The following is a 17,082-nucleotide window of genomic DNA, read 5'->3' on the forward strand; positions in this document are numbered from 1 at the left end:
GACCTGAATAGACATTTCCCCAAGGAAGATATACAGATGGCCAACAAGCACATGAAAAAATGCTCAACATCCCTGATTATTAGAGAAATGCAAATCAAAACTACCATGAGATACCACCTCACACTGGTCAGAATGGCCATCATGAATAAGTCCACAAATAACAAATGCTGGAGGGGGTGTGGAGAAAAGCAAACTCTCTTGCACTGTTGGTGGGAATGCAAGCTGATACAACCCCTATGGAGAACAGTATGGAGGTACCCTAGAAATGTGTACATAGAACTACCATATGACCCAGGAATCCCACTCTTGGGCATAAATCTGGACAAAACCTTCCTTAAAAAAGACACATGTCCCCACATGTTCATTGCAGCTCTATTCACAATAGCCAAGAGCTGGAAACTACCCAAATGTCCATCAACAGATGATTGGATTAGGAAGATGTGGTATATATAAAAAATGGAATACTACTCAGCCATAAAGAACGACATAATGCCATTTGTTGCTATATGGATGGAACGAGAGACCCTCATCCGGAGTGACATAAGTGAGAAAGAAAAAGATAAAGACTATATGATATCACTTATAACTGGAATCTAATACACAGCGCAAATGAACGTTTCCACAGAAAAGCCAATCATAGACTTGGAGAATAGACTTGTGGCTGCCCGAGGGGAGAGGGAGGGATCGGGAGCTTGGGGTTAAGGGATGCAAACTATTGCTCTTGGAGTGGATTTACAATGAGATCCTGCTGTGTTTCATTGAAAACTATGTCTAGATACTTACATCAAAACACAATAATGGGAGGAAAAATTATGTATACATGTTTGTGTAACTTGGTCCGCATGCTGTACAGGGGAAATCAAAATAAATAAATAAAAAATAAATAAATAATTAAATAAAAGGGTGTTTTGAAAATAAGGCAAAGAAACCCTCAAAATTAAAATTACTTTTTTTAAAAAAGAGAAAATAAAATTGCATAATTTATTTAAACATAAAACGGAAATATGGAAATGGGAGATTCATTCTAAATAATAGAATTACCTCAATTTTGAATAGAACTGACTTCGTGATGACAATATATCTAAATTTGATAATATAAGCATTTTCCCTTAGAGTGTGAAGAATATAAACATGTTACCAGATTATTTATGATTGATATTTTTATTACACTGTGTTGTACTCAACACAAATGAAGGGCATAATGAACCCAGAATCTGTACTTTTAAAAAAATGCTGATATTAACCTACTGGTTGTCCATCTGCCTTTTATAGACATATATTCCTAGGCAAACAAATATATTGTACCATATTACTAAATTATGGCTAGTTTGTCTTTAAGTATACATTAGTTTACAATGCCCTAGTTCCAAATAAAAATTACTTATGAATAAATATTCATTTAATATAGATGTTTGAGTTCCACCCTCAAGATTATGGTCATTAGAACTAGAATGGGGTATAGGCATATATGTATTTTTAAAAACATTCCCAAATGATTCTCATTCATAGTAAGAAGTGGAAAACATTATTTAGGTGTTTCTAAGATATACAGATATATTTACATAGATAGATATGCATATGAATACATATATACACACCCACAAATGGCTAAATATTACAGAAATGTTTTATTATTTGTATGCCACTATTTTGTAGTGTCCAATTATCCGATACACTTCCATGCCATCACTTCTAATATTGGTCTTATTTTATCTGCTCCCACCCACTTCATTCTTATCTACTGCCTAATATTTCTCAGCTTCTCCAAGTCTGTACTTACTGATGCTTACTATTAAAGTGTTCCTTTTTTCCTCATCTGCACTACTCTTTGCTTCCTCCACCTTGCTTTCTTCTGGTTCTACACGATTCTGTAAGCTTGACAGCAGTAGAAATCTAGCTCATGATAAGGTGGTAATGTATTATCAGTAACCCATTTGTTTTTCCTAAGAGTGAATCATCTTCTAAAAATTTTTTCCTATCCTGGTATAATAAAGTTGTGATATATCACATTATCTTCTCATAATATACCCTTTTCTCTGTATTTAACCACTCATTCAAAAAAAATCAACAACATTCATGAAGCACATGCTGTTTATTAGGCACTATACTACACACTGGGGATAGAGAGATGAAATGTAGACTTGAGGATAGCAAACTTTGTCAGAAATACCACATCCCTTAATAAAATAAAAAGGTATACAATAAATTATGGACTGAAATGTGTCCTCTCAAATGCATATGCTGCAGTCCTAACCCATAGTACTTCAGAATGGGACTGTATTTGGAAATAGGACCTTTAAAGAGGTAATTAGGTAACATTAGGTCAATAGGGTGGGCCCTAATCTAATATGACTGGTGTTTTTATAAGAAGCAGAGATCAAGGCACAGACACATGCAGAGGAAAAACAATGTGAAGGCACAGGGAAAAGACAGCCATCTACAAGTCAAGCAGAGAGGCCTCAGAAGAAACCAACCCTGCCACCACCTTGACCTTGGACTTCTAGCCTCTAGAATTGTGAGAAAACAAATCTGTTATTTAAGTTACCTAGGATATGGCAGTTAGTTATGGCAGCCCCAGCAAACTTAAACACAGTACCTAATCATAGTCAATCTGTGTTGCTACTGTAAAATTAAGATTCAATAACTTTGAAATAGGGACTACTATTCTTTCCAACATCAAATGACAAAGTTTAGGCAAGAAGAATTATGAGTTAGTTTTATTTTAGCTTGGGGGGAGACTTCATATTAATTATCAATAAACAAAAAAAGAAAATACGTGGGCTCAACCACAACGAAACTCATATGCTCTGACCTCAACAATCTATGATCATCTTTACAATTTAGGGAGCCAACAATGGTGTAACACTGGAAAAACATACTGATAAAGTATAAGATGAACTACCAAATACACCACTGCTCCATTTTTTGACAAGTGAATTGACTAGGAGGAAGAAATCACCTGTTAATCAGAAGGAGAATAAGCTAATGACAACCTATTAGGAAGACGTGCTATATAACTCTATTACAAAAGTTTCACAGGACTGTGGAACAGAGGGAGCATAGATACCACCAGAAAACATGTCGAAACAAAAGAAGAGGGACTTATAAAGCTAAATTGTTTTTTTATGTAATAATTCATCTGTTTAAAACATTTACTTTATTTGTGGGTATGTAGGCGAGTTTAATCACTCTGAAATTCCATGGAGCACTTAAATTACAAATTTGTTAATACATACATGCAGATATCTGGAAAAGCATCTTGAGGTACCCTTCTCATGCAGTATAATCCAGGATCACTGAAAACCAAGCCAAGTATCAGCACACTTTGAAAGAAGGCTAAAAGGAGTTCCTGTCGTGGCGCAGTGGTTAACAAGTCCGACTGGGAACCATGAGGTTGTGGGTTCGATCACTGGCCTTGCTCAGTGGGTTACGGATCCAGCATTGCCGTGAGCTGTGGTATAGGTCGCAGATGCAGCTCGGATCCTGCGTTGCTATGGTTCTGGCGTACGCCAGTGGCTACAGCTCCAATTCAACCCATAGCCTGGGAACTTCCATATGCCACAGGAGCGGCTCAAGTAAAGGCAAAAAGGCAAAAATACAAAAAAAAAAAAAAAAAAAAAAAAAGAGAGAGAGAAGGCTAACAGAAATAACACTGCAAATATCAAAACACAACTAGGGTGAACTAAACACATCAAATGATATATACATTGCAAAGTAACTGCATAATACTTAAGTTTTCAAAACTGTATCAATTTGTATTGATGACTGAAAAAACAAGAAGAGTGACAAACTAGTTCCCACTTGGGTCAGTTTATTATACGTATTAGACATTAGTTGCCTCATATATAAAACGGGAATAAAACCTGCCAAATCCATTTCTAGGTTATGAGAGTCAACTGAAAATTTTGAAAACCATGAAACATCTATAAAAAACTAAAGTTATTAAACTTAATTGCACTGTAAGTCTTTGCAGCCAATATGGTGCAGCATACAACCTCACCTTATAGAAACTGTCCATGAACATTTAGTTGAACGATAATTGTTTATCTAAGAGTTTTGCATATCTGTAGTACAAGGGCCTGTTTTTACCCAGAGGTAAGTGAATAAAAAGCAAAAGCAAGTATCAGCTTTGAAAGGGAAGAAAAATATCTGAAGCACAGCAAAGCTAAACATCTATCAAACTGGAAAGACAAAGAGAGGAAGGAAAAGCATTCACCATATAGGAAGCAGGCTTTCCAAATTAAAATACTTTCTACTTATGTCCACACATAAATTTAAGTAAAATAAAACTTGTGAAAGTAATTTTCTAAAGGATTCTGAGAGATACATGTCAAGAATTGTTTCAAAATTAGAAATTTAGGGTTTAAAAATGTTATGAAATCAGTTTTGTTTTTTGAACATACATTTTCAGTTAAATGTAACATTTATATTTCTGAGTAATAAAAATATAAGTCATAAGTCCCTACTCTGACACCATGGGTTAAGATTCTGACTGCAGTGGCTTGGGTTGTATGGAGGTATGGGTACAATCCCCAGCCCAGTGCAGTGAGTTAAAGGATCAAGCATTGCCTCTGCTGAGGCCAAGGTCACAGCTGCAGTTTGGATTCAGTCTCTGGCCTGGGAGCCTCCATATGCTGTGGGTGTGACCATAAAATGCACACACACACATACACACACATATTTAAATTTAGACGCTAAACTTATGGCTGAACATATACTAATGAAATCAACAAAAATCTAATAATTAGTCAATCTTTTTTAAAATTACTAAAATACTGGTAGCACTAAAAATATGTATATTATTTCAGGGAATAATAATCATCCATACAAACTTTAAATATAAATATAAATGGGCCATAAGCTGCCAAATATAAGACATCTATGCTTATTTTGACAACACAAAAAATTAACTCACATTGGACATCTACTAAAGAAGAATCATAACATATTTTCTTCTCATCTGGACAATGCTGGGAGAAGCATAGGACTAGGCAGTGAAATATGATTTCGGGTATCTTTTATCAGTGACTTGTTGCTTAATACTTACCAAATGTCAAGGCTGTCTTGAGAAATGAATCAATTCCTCATAACAAATCTAGACATACTAATATTATATTAATTATATTCAACTTTTCTAAAACATATGCTAGATATACATAGAGTGTGGGGAGTATTTTAATTTTTTGTTTTAATTTAAGAAAAGCAATCAAATGACTGTGAAAGCCTAAACCTACAATAACTGAGATGGACTAAACTAGTAACCTAAATCAGTCCAAAACAGAGGAGGAGACAAGATAGTGAAGTAGAAGGACTTGAGCTCACCTCCTCTGAGGAAAACACCAAAATCACAACTACCTACTGAACAACTATCAATAAAAAAGACTGGAAACTACCAAAAAATACATTCAACATCCTAAGACAAGGAAAAGGCCACAATAAAATTGTAGGAGGGGCACTTTAGCAATATAATGAAATGCTGTACTTGCTAGGTGGGCAACCCACAAACTGGAAAATAATTATATTGCAGAGGTTCTCCTAGAGGAGTGAGAGATCTGAGCCTGACATCAGGCTCCCCAACCTGGGGGAGTAGGAACAAAAGGGGAGCCGTCAGAGCATTTGGCTTTGAAGACCACTGGGGCTTTACTGAAGGAGCTCCACAAGACTCGGGAAAACAGAGTCCTGTACAAGGTCTCAAGCACACCAGAATGCAGGAAAAAAGCAGGGACTCCACATAAGCCTGGGCCATACTACCTATCTGCAAACCTTGGAGGAGGCAAGGGGGCAAAGACCTAAGGAATATTTTTTGGCATGAGCTCTCCTTGTAGGTTATCATTGAAACCTCATCCTATCCAAAAGCTCGAGGATTTTGGTGCTGGGAAGCCAAAGGCCAAAAAACCAACAGGGTAGAACACAGCCCCATCTATCAGCAGATAGGCTTCCTAAAGTTATACCCAGTCCATACTTAGCCACCTCTAAAAATATCACTTGACATAGCCCTGCCTACCAGAACTAAAAAATATCCAGCTCCCCCCACAAGTGGGCAGGCACCAGATCCTCCCACCAGGAATCATGCACAAGCCCCTGAAGCAACCTCAAACAGAGGGCAGACACCTGAAGCAAGAGGAATTATGATCCTGCAGCCTACAGAACAGAGACCACAGACACAGAAAGTTAGATAAAATAAGACAGCAAAGAAATATGTTCCAGAAAAGGAACAAGATAAAACCTCAGAAGAACAACAAAGTAGGTGGAAACAGGCAATTTATCTGAAAAAGAATTTGGAGTAATGATAGTAAAGATGATCAAACAGCTCAGAAAAATAATGGAGGCCAAGACCGAAAAGACAGAAGAAATGTTTAATGAAGAATTAGAGGATTTAAAGAACAGAGATGAACAATATGATAATTGAAATTTAAAAAAAGAATAGAAGGGATTAATATCAGAATAAATGAGACAGAGGGAATAATGAGTAAGCTGGAAGACAGACTAGTGGAAATCAGTACTGTGGAACAAAATATTTTTAAAAAATGAAAAGAAATGAGGACAGTCTTAGAGACCTCTGGAACAACATTAAACACACCAACAACATTCACACTTTAGGGGTCCCAGGAGGAGAAGAGAGAGGGAAGTGGCCTGCAAAAAAATTTTTTTTTGTCTTTTTGTCTTTTTAGGACCGCACCCATGGCATATGGAGGATCCCAGGCTAGGGGTCTAATTGGACCTATAGCCGCCGGCCTACACCACAGCCACAGCAATGCCAGATCTGAGCCTGTATTTGCCACCTACACTACAACTCATGGCAACACCAGATCCTTAACCCACTGAGAAAAGCCAGGGATCAAACCCACAACCTCATGGTTCTGAGTTGGATTCATTTCTGCTGTACCTTGACAGGAACTCCATGCAAAAATATTTTAAGAGATAATAGCTGAACAATTCCCTAACATGAGAAGGAAATACTGAAGTCCAGATAGTGCAGTGAGTCCTATACAGGATAAATCCAAGGAGGAACACAATAAGACACATATTGATCAAATTGATAAAAATTAAAGATGAAGAGAAAATGTTAAAAGCAACTAGGGAAAAGTAACAAATAACATACAAAGGAACCCCCAAAACAGTTATCAGCTGATTTTTCAGCAGAAATTATGCAGGCCAGAAGGGAGTGGCCTGATATACTTAAAGAGATGAAAGGTAAAACCTACAGCCAATAACACTCTATCCATCAAGGCTCTCCTTAAGACTGGATGGAGAAAGCAAAGCTTTACAGACAGCAAAGGTAAGAGAACTCAGCAGCACCAAACCAGCTTTATAACAAATGGTAATGGAACTTCTCTATGTGGAAAAGAAAAACAACAAAACTAGAAATAAGAAAACAAATGAGAAAGCTCACCAGTGAATGTAAATATTCAGTAAAGGTATGAAATCATCCATACAAAAACATGGTTATCAAAATAAGCAATCATTAGGAGAAGAAAATACAAATGCAGGATACTGAATGTTCATTTGCTATTAACAGAACAGTTACCTGACACAATCTTGTTTATATATATAGACTGCTATATTAAAATGTAATGGGAACTGCAAACCAAAAAACTACTATAGAGACACTCACAAAAAAGAGAGAGTAATTCAAATGCATTATGAAAGATTATCAAATCACAAGAGAAAAAACAAAAGAGGACAGGAAGAAAAAAAACTACAAAAACATATCCTAATCAGTTAACAAAATGTCAATAAGAACATATATTGAAAAATAAATGTAATGGATTAAATGATCCAATCAAAAGACACAAACTGGCTGAATGGATTAAAAAAACAAGACCTGTATATATGCTAAAAGACCCACTTCAGATCTAGAGACACATACAGAAAAAGGTATTCCATGAAAATGGAAATTGTAAGAAAGCTGGAGTAGCAATACTTACATTAGAGAAAACTGACTTTAAAATAATGTCTGTTACAAGAGACAAAGGACACTACATAATGATCAAGGAATCCAAACAAGAAGCTATAACAATTTTAAATACATATGCACCCAATATAGGAGCACCTCAACAAATAAGGAAATTGCTAACAGCCATAAAAAAAGAAATTGACAGCAACACAATAATAGTGGGGACTTTAACATCCCCACTTAGATCAACTGACAGATCATCCCAAAAGAAAATCAATGAAGAAATACAGGCCTTAAATGACACATTAGACCAGATGTACTTAATTGATATTTATAGAATATTCCATCCAAAAGCAGCAAGATACATATTTGTCTCAAGTGCACCTGGAACAATCTCCAGAACAGAGCACATGCTGGGCTACAGAGCAATCCTCAGTAAATTTTAGCAAATTTAAATTATACCAAACATCTTTTCCAACCACAATGCTACGAGGATAGAAATCAAATATAAGGGAAAAAAAAAAACAGTAAAAAAAATGCAAACATGTGGAGGCTAAATGATACGCCACTAAACAACCAATGGATTACTCAAGAAATGAGAGAGGAATCAAAAAATACCTAGAGACAAATTAAAATGAAAATACGATGATCCACAACCTATGGGACACAGCAATTCTCAGAGGGAAGTTTATAGCAATACAATGTCACCTCAGGAAACAAGAAAAATCCCAAATAAACAACCTAAGCTTAAACCTAAAGCAACTAGAGAAAAAAGAACAAACAAAACCCCAAGCTAGCAAAAGGAAAGAAATCATAAAGACAGAGCAGAAATAAATGAGACAGAGATGAAGATAATAATAGAGAAAATCAATGAAACTAGAAGCTGGTTTTTAAAAATATAAACAAAATTGATAAAACATCTGAATCCACAAAAATACAAAGGATCATAAGAGACTACTATGAGTGTATATATGACAATAAAATGGACAACCTAGAAGAAATGGACAAATTCTTGGAAAGGTACCATCTTCCAAGACTGAACCAGGAAGAAATAGAAAGTATGACAGACTAATCACAAGTAATGAAATTGAAACTGTGATTTTAAAATGTCCACCAAACAACAACAAACATTTAAAATGTCCAGCACCAGATGGCTTCACAGGCAAATTTTACCAAAAATTTAGAGAAGAGCTGACAACTACCTTTCTGAAACTATTCCAAAAATTTGCAGAGGAATAACCAAATTTGAACTTATTCTATGAGGTCATCATCATCTTGATACCAAAACCATACAAAGATACCACAAAAGAAGAAAATTACAAGCCAATGTCAATCATGAAAACAAGACAAAATTCCTCAATAAAATACTAGCAAACCAAATGCAACAATACATTAAAAGATGCATACACCATGAACAAGTGGGATTTATCCCAGGGATAATGATACAAGGATTTCTCAATATCCATAAATCAATCAGTGTGATACACTACATTAATAAACCAAAGGATAAAAATCATATGATCATCTCAATAGACTCAGAGAAAGCTTCTGACAATTTTCAACACCCATTTATGATTTAAAAAAAAAAAAAACTCTCCAGAAAGTGGACATAGAGGGAACCTACCTCAATAAAGACAATATATGACAGACCCACAGCTAATATCATTCTCAATAGTGAAAAGCTGAAAGTATTTACTCTAAGATCAGGAACAATATAATACAACATAGTGAAAAGATGAAAGTACTTACTTTAAGATCAGGAACAATACAATTCATTCTTGTCATTTTTATTCAACATACTTTTGGAAGTCCTCACCACAGCAATCAGAGAAGAAAATGAAATAAAAGGAATCCAAATTGGAAAAGTAGTAAACTATCACTGTTTGCAGACAGCATGATACTATACATAGAAAATCCTGAAAACACTGCAAGAAAACTATTACAACTCATCAATGAATTCAATAAAGTTGCAGGATACAAAACTAATGTACAGAAATCTCTTGCATTTCTATATACTAACAATAAAAGATCAAAGAGTAAAATTAAGGAAATAATCACATTTACCAACACATCAAAAAAAAATACCTAGGAATAAACCTAACTATGGAGGCAAAACAGCTATATTCTGAACACTATAAGATGCTGATGAAAGACATCAATGATGACACAAACGAATGAAAATACATACCTGGTTCTTGGATTGGAAGAATCAATACTGTCAAAATGACTATACTACCGAAGGCAATCTACAGATTCAATGCAATTCCTATCAAATTACCAATGGCATTTTTCACAGACTGGAACAATTTTAAAATTTGTATGGAAACACAAAAGATACCAAACACACAAAGCAATTCTGAGAAAGAAAAATGGAGCTGGAGGAATCAGGCTCCCTGACTTCAGACTATACTGAAAAGCTATAGTCAAAACAGCATTGTACTCAGGAGTTCCTGTTGTGGCACAGCGGAAATGAATCCAACTAGTATCCACAAGGATGCAGATTTGATCTCTGGCCTTGCTCAGTGGGTCAGCAATTGACCATTGCCTTGAGACATGATGTACGTCACAGATGCAGCTTGGATCACAGGTTGCTGTGGCTGTGGCATAGGCTGGTGGCTACAGCTCCAATTTGACCCCTAGCCTGAGATCTACCACAGGCCATGGGTGCAGCCCTAAAAAACAAACAAACAAACAAACAAAAAACCAAGCAGCACTGTACTGGAGCTCCCGCTGTGGTGCAATGGGACTAGCAGCACATTGGGAGCACTGGGACACAGGTTTGATCCCAGTTGGCACAGTGAGTTAAGGATCTGGTGCTGCCTCAGCTGCAACTTAGTTCACAGCTTGGCTCAGATCTGATCCCAGGCCAGGAGCTCTGTATGCCGTGGGGCAGCCAAAAAACAAACAAACAAACAAAACAAAAAAACAAACAAACAAAAACAAAACAAAACAAAAACACCAAAAAACAAAAATGAAAACAAAAAACCAGCATTGAACTGACACAAAAACAAAAATGAAGATTAATGGAACAGGAGAGAAAGCCCAGAAATATACCCTTGCACTATGGTCAATTAATCTATGACAAAGGAGGCAAGAATATACAATGCAGAAAAGACAGTCTGTTCAATAACTGGTGATGGGGAAACTGGAAAGCTATATTTAATAGAATGAAATTAGAATATTCTCTAACACCATATAAAAAACTCTCAAAATGGATTAAAGACTTAAATGTAAGACTGAATACTATAAAACTCTTAGAGGAAAACATGCAGAACACTGACATAAATCACAGCAAAAATATTTTGGACTCACTTCCTAGAGCAATGAAAATAAAAACAAAAATAAACAAATGGGACCTTAATTAAACTTAAAAGTATTTTGCACAGCAAAGGAGACCATAAACAAAATGAAAAGACAACCTACAGAGGGGAGACTATAGTTCCAAACAAAGTGACAAAGGATTAATTTCCAAAATATACAAATAGCTCATGAAGTTCAATATAAAAATCCATACAAACCAATGAAAAAATGGGCAAAGGATATAAACACTTCTTCAAAGAAGACAGACAGATGGCCAAAGAGCACCTAAAAAGATGTTCAACATTGCTAGTTATTAGAGAAATGAAAGTCAAAACTACAGTGAGGTATCGACCACTCCAGTCAAAATGGCCATCATTCAAAAGTCTGCAAATAAATGCTGGAGAGGGCATGGACAAATGGGAACCCACCTACAGTATTGGTGGGAATGTAGATTGGTACAACTAATATGCAGAAGAATATGGAGGTTCCTTAAAAAAACTACAAATAGGAGTTTGATGGTGTCCTGTCGTATATTTAAGTCTTTCAGCCATTTTGAGTTTATTTTGGTGCATGGTGTGAGGGTGTATTCTAGCTTCATTGCTTTGCATGCAGCTGTCCAGGTTTCCCAGCAATGCTTGCTGAATAGACTTTCTTTCTCCCATTTTATGTTCTTGCCTCCCTTGTCAAAGATTAATTGACCATAGGTGTCAGGGTTTATTTCCGGGTTCTCTATTCTGTTCCATTGGTCTGTCTGTCTGTTTTGATACCAGTACCGCACTGTTTTGATGACTGTGGCTTTGTAGTATTTCTTGAAGTCTGGGAGAGTTATGCCTGGACATGGAAACAACCCAAATGTCCATCAACAGATGATTGGATTCGGAAGAAGTGGTATATATACACAATGGAATACTACTCAGCCATAAAAAAGGATGACATAATGCCATTTGCAGCAACATGGATGGAACTAGAGACTCTCATACTGAGTGAAATGAGCCAGAAAGACAAAGACAAATACCATATGATATCACTTATAACTGGAATCTAATATCCAGCACAAATGAACATCTCCTCAGAAAAGAAAATCATGGACTTGGAGAAGAGACTTGTGGCTGCCTGATGGGAGGGGGAGGGAGTGGGAGGGATCGGGAGCTTGGGCTTATCAGACACAACTTAGAATAGATTTACAAGGAGATCCTGCTGAATAGCATTGAGAACTTTGTCTAGATACTCATGTTGCAACAGAACAAAGGGTGGGGAAAATGTAATTATAATGTATACATGTAAGGATAACTTGATCCCCTTGCTGTACAGTGGGAAAATAAAAAATAAAAAAAATAAAAATTACAAATAGGAGTTCTCTGGTGGCTCAGCAAGTTAAGCATCTGACATTGTCACTGCTATGGCTCTGGTTACTACTGTGGTGTGGGTTTGATACCTGGCCTGTGAACTTTTGTATGCTGCAGGCATGGCAAAAAAAATAAGAAAAAAATTTAATAAATTTAAAAAATAATAAAACCTATTTAAAAAAACTAAAAATGGAATTACCACATGATCTAGAAATCCCGATCCTGGGCATGTATCCAAAGAAAACCATAGTTTGAAAAGATACTTGCAGTCCAATGTCCACTGCAGCACTATTTACAATAGCCAAGACACGGAAGCAACCTAAATGTCCATCAACAGAGGAATAGATGAAGAAGATGTGGTACATATATACAATAAAATATTACTTAGCCATAAAAAATAACGATATAATGCCATTTGCAGCAACATAGATGGACCTAGAGATTATCAAACTAAGTGAAGTCATACAGAGAAAGAGATCAGTTATATATATATATATATATATATATATATATATATATATATGGAATCTAAAAAATGATAGAAATGAACTTATTTACAAAAGAGACTCACAGACTTCAAAAATAAACCTATGGTTACTAAAGGGGAATGATTGGTGGGAGGAATAAATTAGGAGTTTGAGATTAATATATACACACTACTATACATAAAATAGATATCAATGAGGACCTACTGTATAGCACAGGGAACTCTACTAAATATTCCATAATAACCTATGTGGGAAAGAATGAAAAAAATGGATATATATATATATATATATATATATATATAACTCAATCACTTTGTTGTACACCTGAAACAAACACAACATTGTAAATCAACCATACTCCAATATAAAATAAAAATTAAATTTAAAAAATCAATCATAAAACAGCATCAAGCTATATAGGCAATACCTAAATTCAAATTTAAATAAAACTGTTTAAAGAATCTACACTCTATTGGGCAGTCTCTACAGTCCACTATTGTTTTTTTAAAAAGCAGCCAACCAAAAAAAATTTTTAAAATCCACACACAGCTGCCAGCATCCATCACATTGGAATAGGCAGCCACAACAAAAAATAATTCTATTTATGAAAATATTAAAAATTTTAATAATAATTTAATAATAAATTTATACGGTGTTTCCTATCACACATATCATTTAATTGACACAAAACGAATATCTGAACTATCACACAGCAAAAGTACATAATGATTTAAACCCAGGTCACATCTTAAATCAAATCCTTGGATGTGGTTTCTAGGTTCTTTATTCTCTAAAATTTTAGATGCTCCTTTCTAGCCACTGAAGTTGACTGACTGCCTAGTGTAAATCACATATAGCACTGTACATTTTTACTGTCTTTCTATTAAAACTGGATTTCTTGAATATTTTACATTAAAATTAGAAAGGTATATATTTGACAATAACTCTGCATACATGTCAAAGTATTTTTATTTTCTACACATGAACACATATATACATATATACACACACATTTTTCTCTTCCTCCTGTGTGCGGGGCATGGTATTTCCTTGGTTAATTTATTAATACTAAAACACATCCTTCCCCAATGCCTCTGCATTTCCTTACACTCTTTTCATTTTTTTTTTTCAAGGCTGTACCTGTGGCATATGGAAGTTCCCAGGCTAGGGGTTGAATCCAAGCTACAGTTGCCAGCCTACACCACTGCCATGGCAACACTGGATCCAAGCCACATCTACAAGCTATGTCACAGCTTGAGGCAATGCCAGATTATTTAACCCACTGAGTGAGGCCAGGATTGAACCCACATCCTCATAGATACAAGTCAAATTCTTAACTTGCTGAGACACAATGGGAACTTCCCGTATTTCCTTACACTCTTTACTATGCCTTAGTTCATATGATCTATGGATAAAGGTCTAGATAACTTTGACAGTTTACATTTAACTACACTCAAAATTAACATAAAAATTATTAAGTAAATTACAAAAGTAAAATGACATTTTACCTCCCATCTTTTAAATCAAAACAGATTATTATTACATCATCAGTATCTGACAGAAAGTTGATTTTTACATGCAGCATTTCCAAGCAGAGTCTTAGACAAACTCAATTTAAAGCTTTCTGCTGGTTCTTATCTGAGAAAAATTCATTTATAAACCAGTTTCAGGGGGAAAAAAAGACATGAAAGTTGATTTTATCCAAAGAAAAATACAAGAATAGTGCTTTCCTTATTTTCCACTTTCTTAAGTCTACACAATACACAGCTGCCCTAAGATGAGGCACACTGGGTCATTAAGCCTTGATTCTGCTCCTGTTAGTCTTATGGCCTAGTATATAAATCATAACCTCTACAGGTCTTAGCAATTTATCTATACAATGAGGATATTACAGAATACTATCACTGAAGTTCCTTCAATCTTTAAAAAAATATAATTCTATGAAAATATCTACAGAAATGACAATCAAAGTAACATCATCAGCAGGGATGTCTACTTCAGTCAGACTCTCCCTAAAATCTCAAAAACACTCTTCTGTATAACTAGATTTTATAAAATGAGAGACTAGGATTACAATAGCAAAGCAATCTTTAAAACTAGCTAGAAATTCCTGAAATAATTTACATGCAATCCTTTTTGAAAGCCAGGAAATAGATTAAAATGACCTCAGGTTTCTTTTTAGTTAAATATTTTCTCGTTAGATTTTCTTTCTCCTCTAAATTTGAAAGCAATCTTATTTAATTCAGAGGATTCTGTATTTAAATGATCCAGTTACTCATACACTGACAATAAAAATTTCATCCATTACACTTAAAATGGGTTAATTTCATGGCATGCAAATTATACCACAATAAAATTGGTTTCTTCTTTTTAAGTAAAAAACTATATGTATAAGAATTTATGGCAGGAAAATCTGTCCCATAGTTTGAACTGTTGCCATTTTTTAATAATTAGATTTGCTTATTAACTTACCTGTATACATTTCTTTAACTGATAGAAGATTTCCTCCTTTCCTATTATTCTCCTTCCTTATATTCCAAAAATGTAGGTTAATAAGTTAACGTGAGAACTTACTTGGCAAGAATCTGCTTCTCCCTCTTCCATTGGCTCATCAACCATTTTAAGACCATTCACCTGAAAAATATTGTTCAAAAGCTGAAGTCCAAGAATACTAAAACAAGAACAATAACTAAGAAAAATATAACCCTAGGTACTGCCTTTCACAATTTAACAAGATCCACACTTACTGAAACACAAAAGGACAGAGGACACATAGAAGGTACTTAGAAAAGGAACATTATTAATATGGTTCTCAGGTTGTCTTTGAGAATCCTTGAATTTCAGAGCTGTGGGTTTCATATTGTTTAGAGCTATGGTATGATTAATGAGTGTATACTAAACATATGACCTGCATACTTTCATTAGAACCACTCCCAACCAAATATTTATGAAACAGGAAAAATGCCACAGAAGAAATTTATTTTGGGGATACAGTCAAAGCAAATTATGATGTAAAGAGTTTCATATAACTGCACTGTTATGATTCCTTTCCTCTCATTAAGTTCAATCAAATTTTGAGTTATTCTACAGAAGAAATAGTAAACTATGTGAGGAAAATGTAAGTGACCATGGAAACAAAATTATTTCAGCACACAAAGCTTAGTGGGTAATAATACTCTTCAAGCAATACTTTAGGAAAGAGTAAATGTAGAGAACTTAGTTCTCACGTTCTGCAACCGTGGCCCACAGGCCAAATCTGGCCCACTGTTTCTGTAAATAAAAAATTTACTGGAACACAGACACATCCATTTGATTCCATATTATCTATGGATACTTTGTAACTTCAACAGCAGGAAAAAAGCCCAAAATATAGACTATTTGGTCCTTTACAGAAAAAAAAAAATCTCCCAACCACTGACCTTAGATGTTTGAAAATTACAAGGTAGTCTTAAAAAATAAATTCTACCACTTCTATTTATTTTTTTTTAATTTTTAAAAGGAAAGAGAGAAGAAAAAAGTAAAATAAAAAAATAGAGCTTCTGCTGATGGCCAAGATTGAATAAAACAATATTTCCTCTGAATAGTAACTAAAAACTCTGGACAAAATACAAAAAACAACCAACTAAGGACTCTGAAAATTAAATAACAACAAGAAAATTAGGAAAGGAGAACAAAATTTTAATAATATCTAGTACTGCAGTGAGTTTCTTGGGTATATTTTCCACCTTTATCCCTTGATTTTGACTCAGGGAGATACTGTCATGGAGCTCCTACACAAACAAAATTTCCAAAAGAAGTCCCACTTTCCAAACAGAGGACCAGAAAAAAAAGAGCATAAAGAGAAGCTCAATTTTTCTTTTTTCCTCACTTTTTTCCTTTTTTTTTTTTTTTTTAAACTGCCACTCCTACTCCCAGGCAAGCCCCATTCAAAAGAAAACCTCTCTCTCTGGTGGAAGGAAACAGAAAAAGAGGCCATATAAGAATAGTGTGGGGGAATATCTGTGTTTTGTTTTTTGTTACTTTTTTTACTCTCTCCTTCACTCCACCCCAA

At 35.0% G+C, this 17,082-nt stretch overlaps 1 protein-coding gene across 6 annotated transcripts in view; it reads right to left on the reverse strand.

Annotated features, from left to right (window-relative positions):
• Window positions 1–17,082, reverse strand: part of RPS6KA6 (ribosomal protein S6 kinase A6) — a 180,431-nt gene that overhangs the window by 129,629 nt on the left and 33,720 nt on the right. For 3 of the 6 annotated variants that reach the window (XM_013990945.2, XM_005657844.3, XM_003135215.5), the window contains one exon: window positions 15,606–15,665. The exons of 2 other annotated variants lie outside the window; for them this stretch is intronic. In XM_013990945.2, coding sequence (XP_013846399.1) covers window positions 15,606–15,665 — 60 coding nt within the window. Of the gene's footprint in view, window positions 1–15,605; window positions 15,666–17,082 lie in introns of those variants that run through there. One more of the 6 variants, XM_021079908.1, reaches the window with a different exon arrangement.

The sequence above is a fragment of the Sus scrofa genome, chromosome X (assembly GCF_000003025.6).
Source record: "Sus scrofa isolate TJ Tabasco breed Duroc chromosome X, Sscrofa11.1, whole genome shotgun sequence".
NCBI lineage: Eukaryota > Metazoa > Chordata > Mammalia > Artiodactyla > Suidae > Sus > Sus scrofa.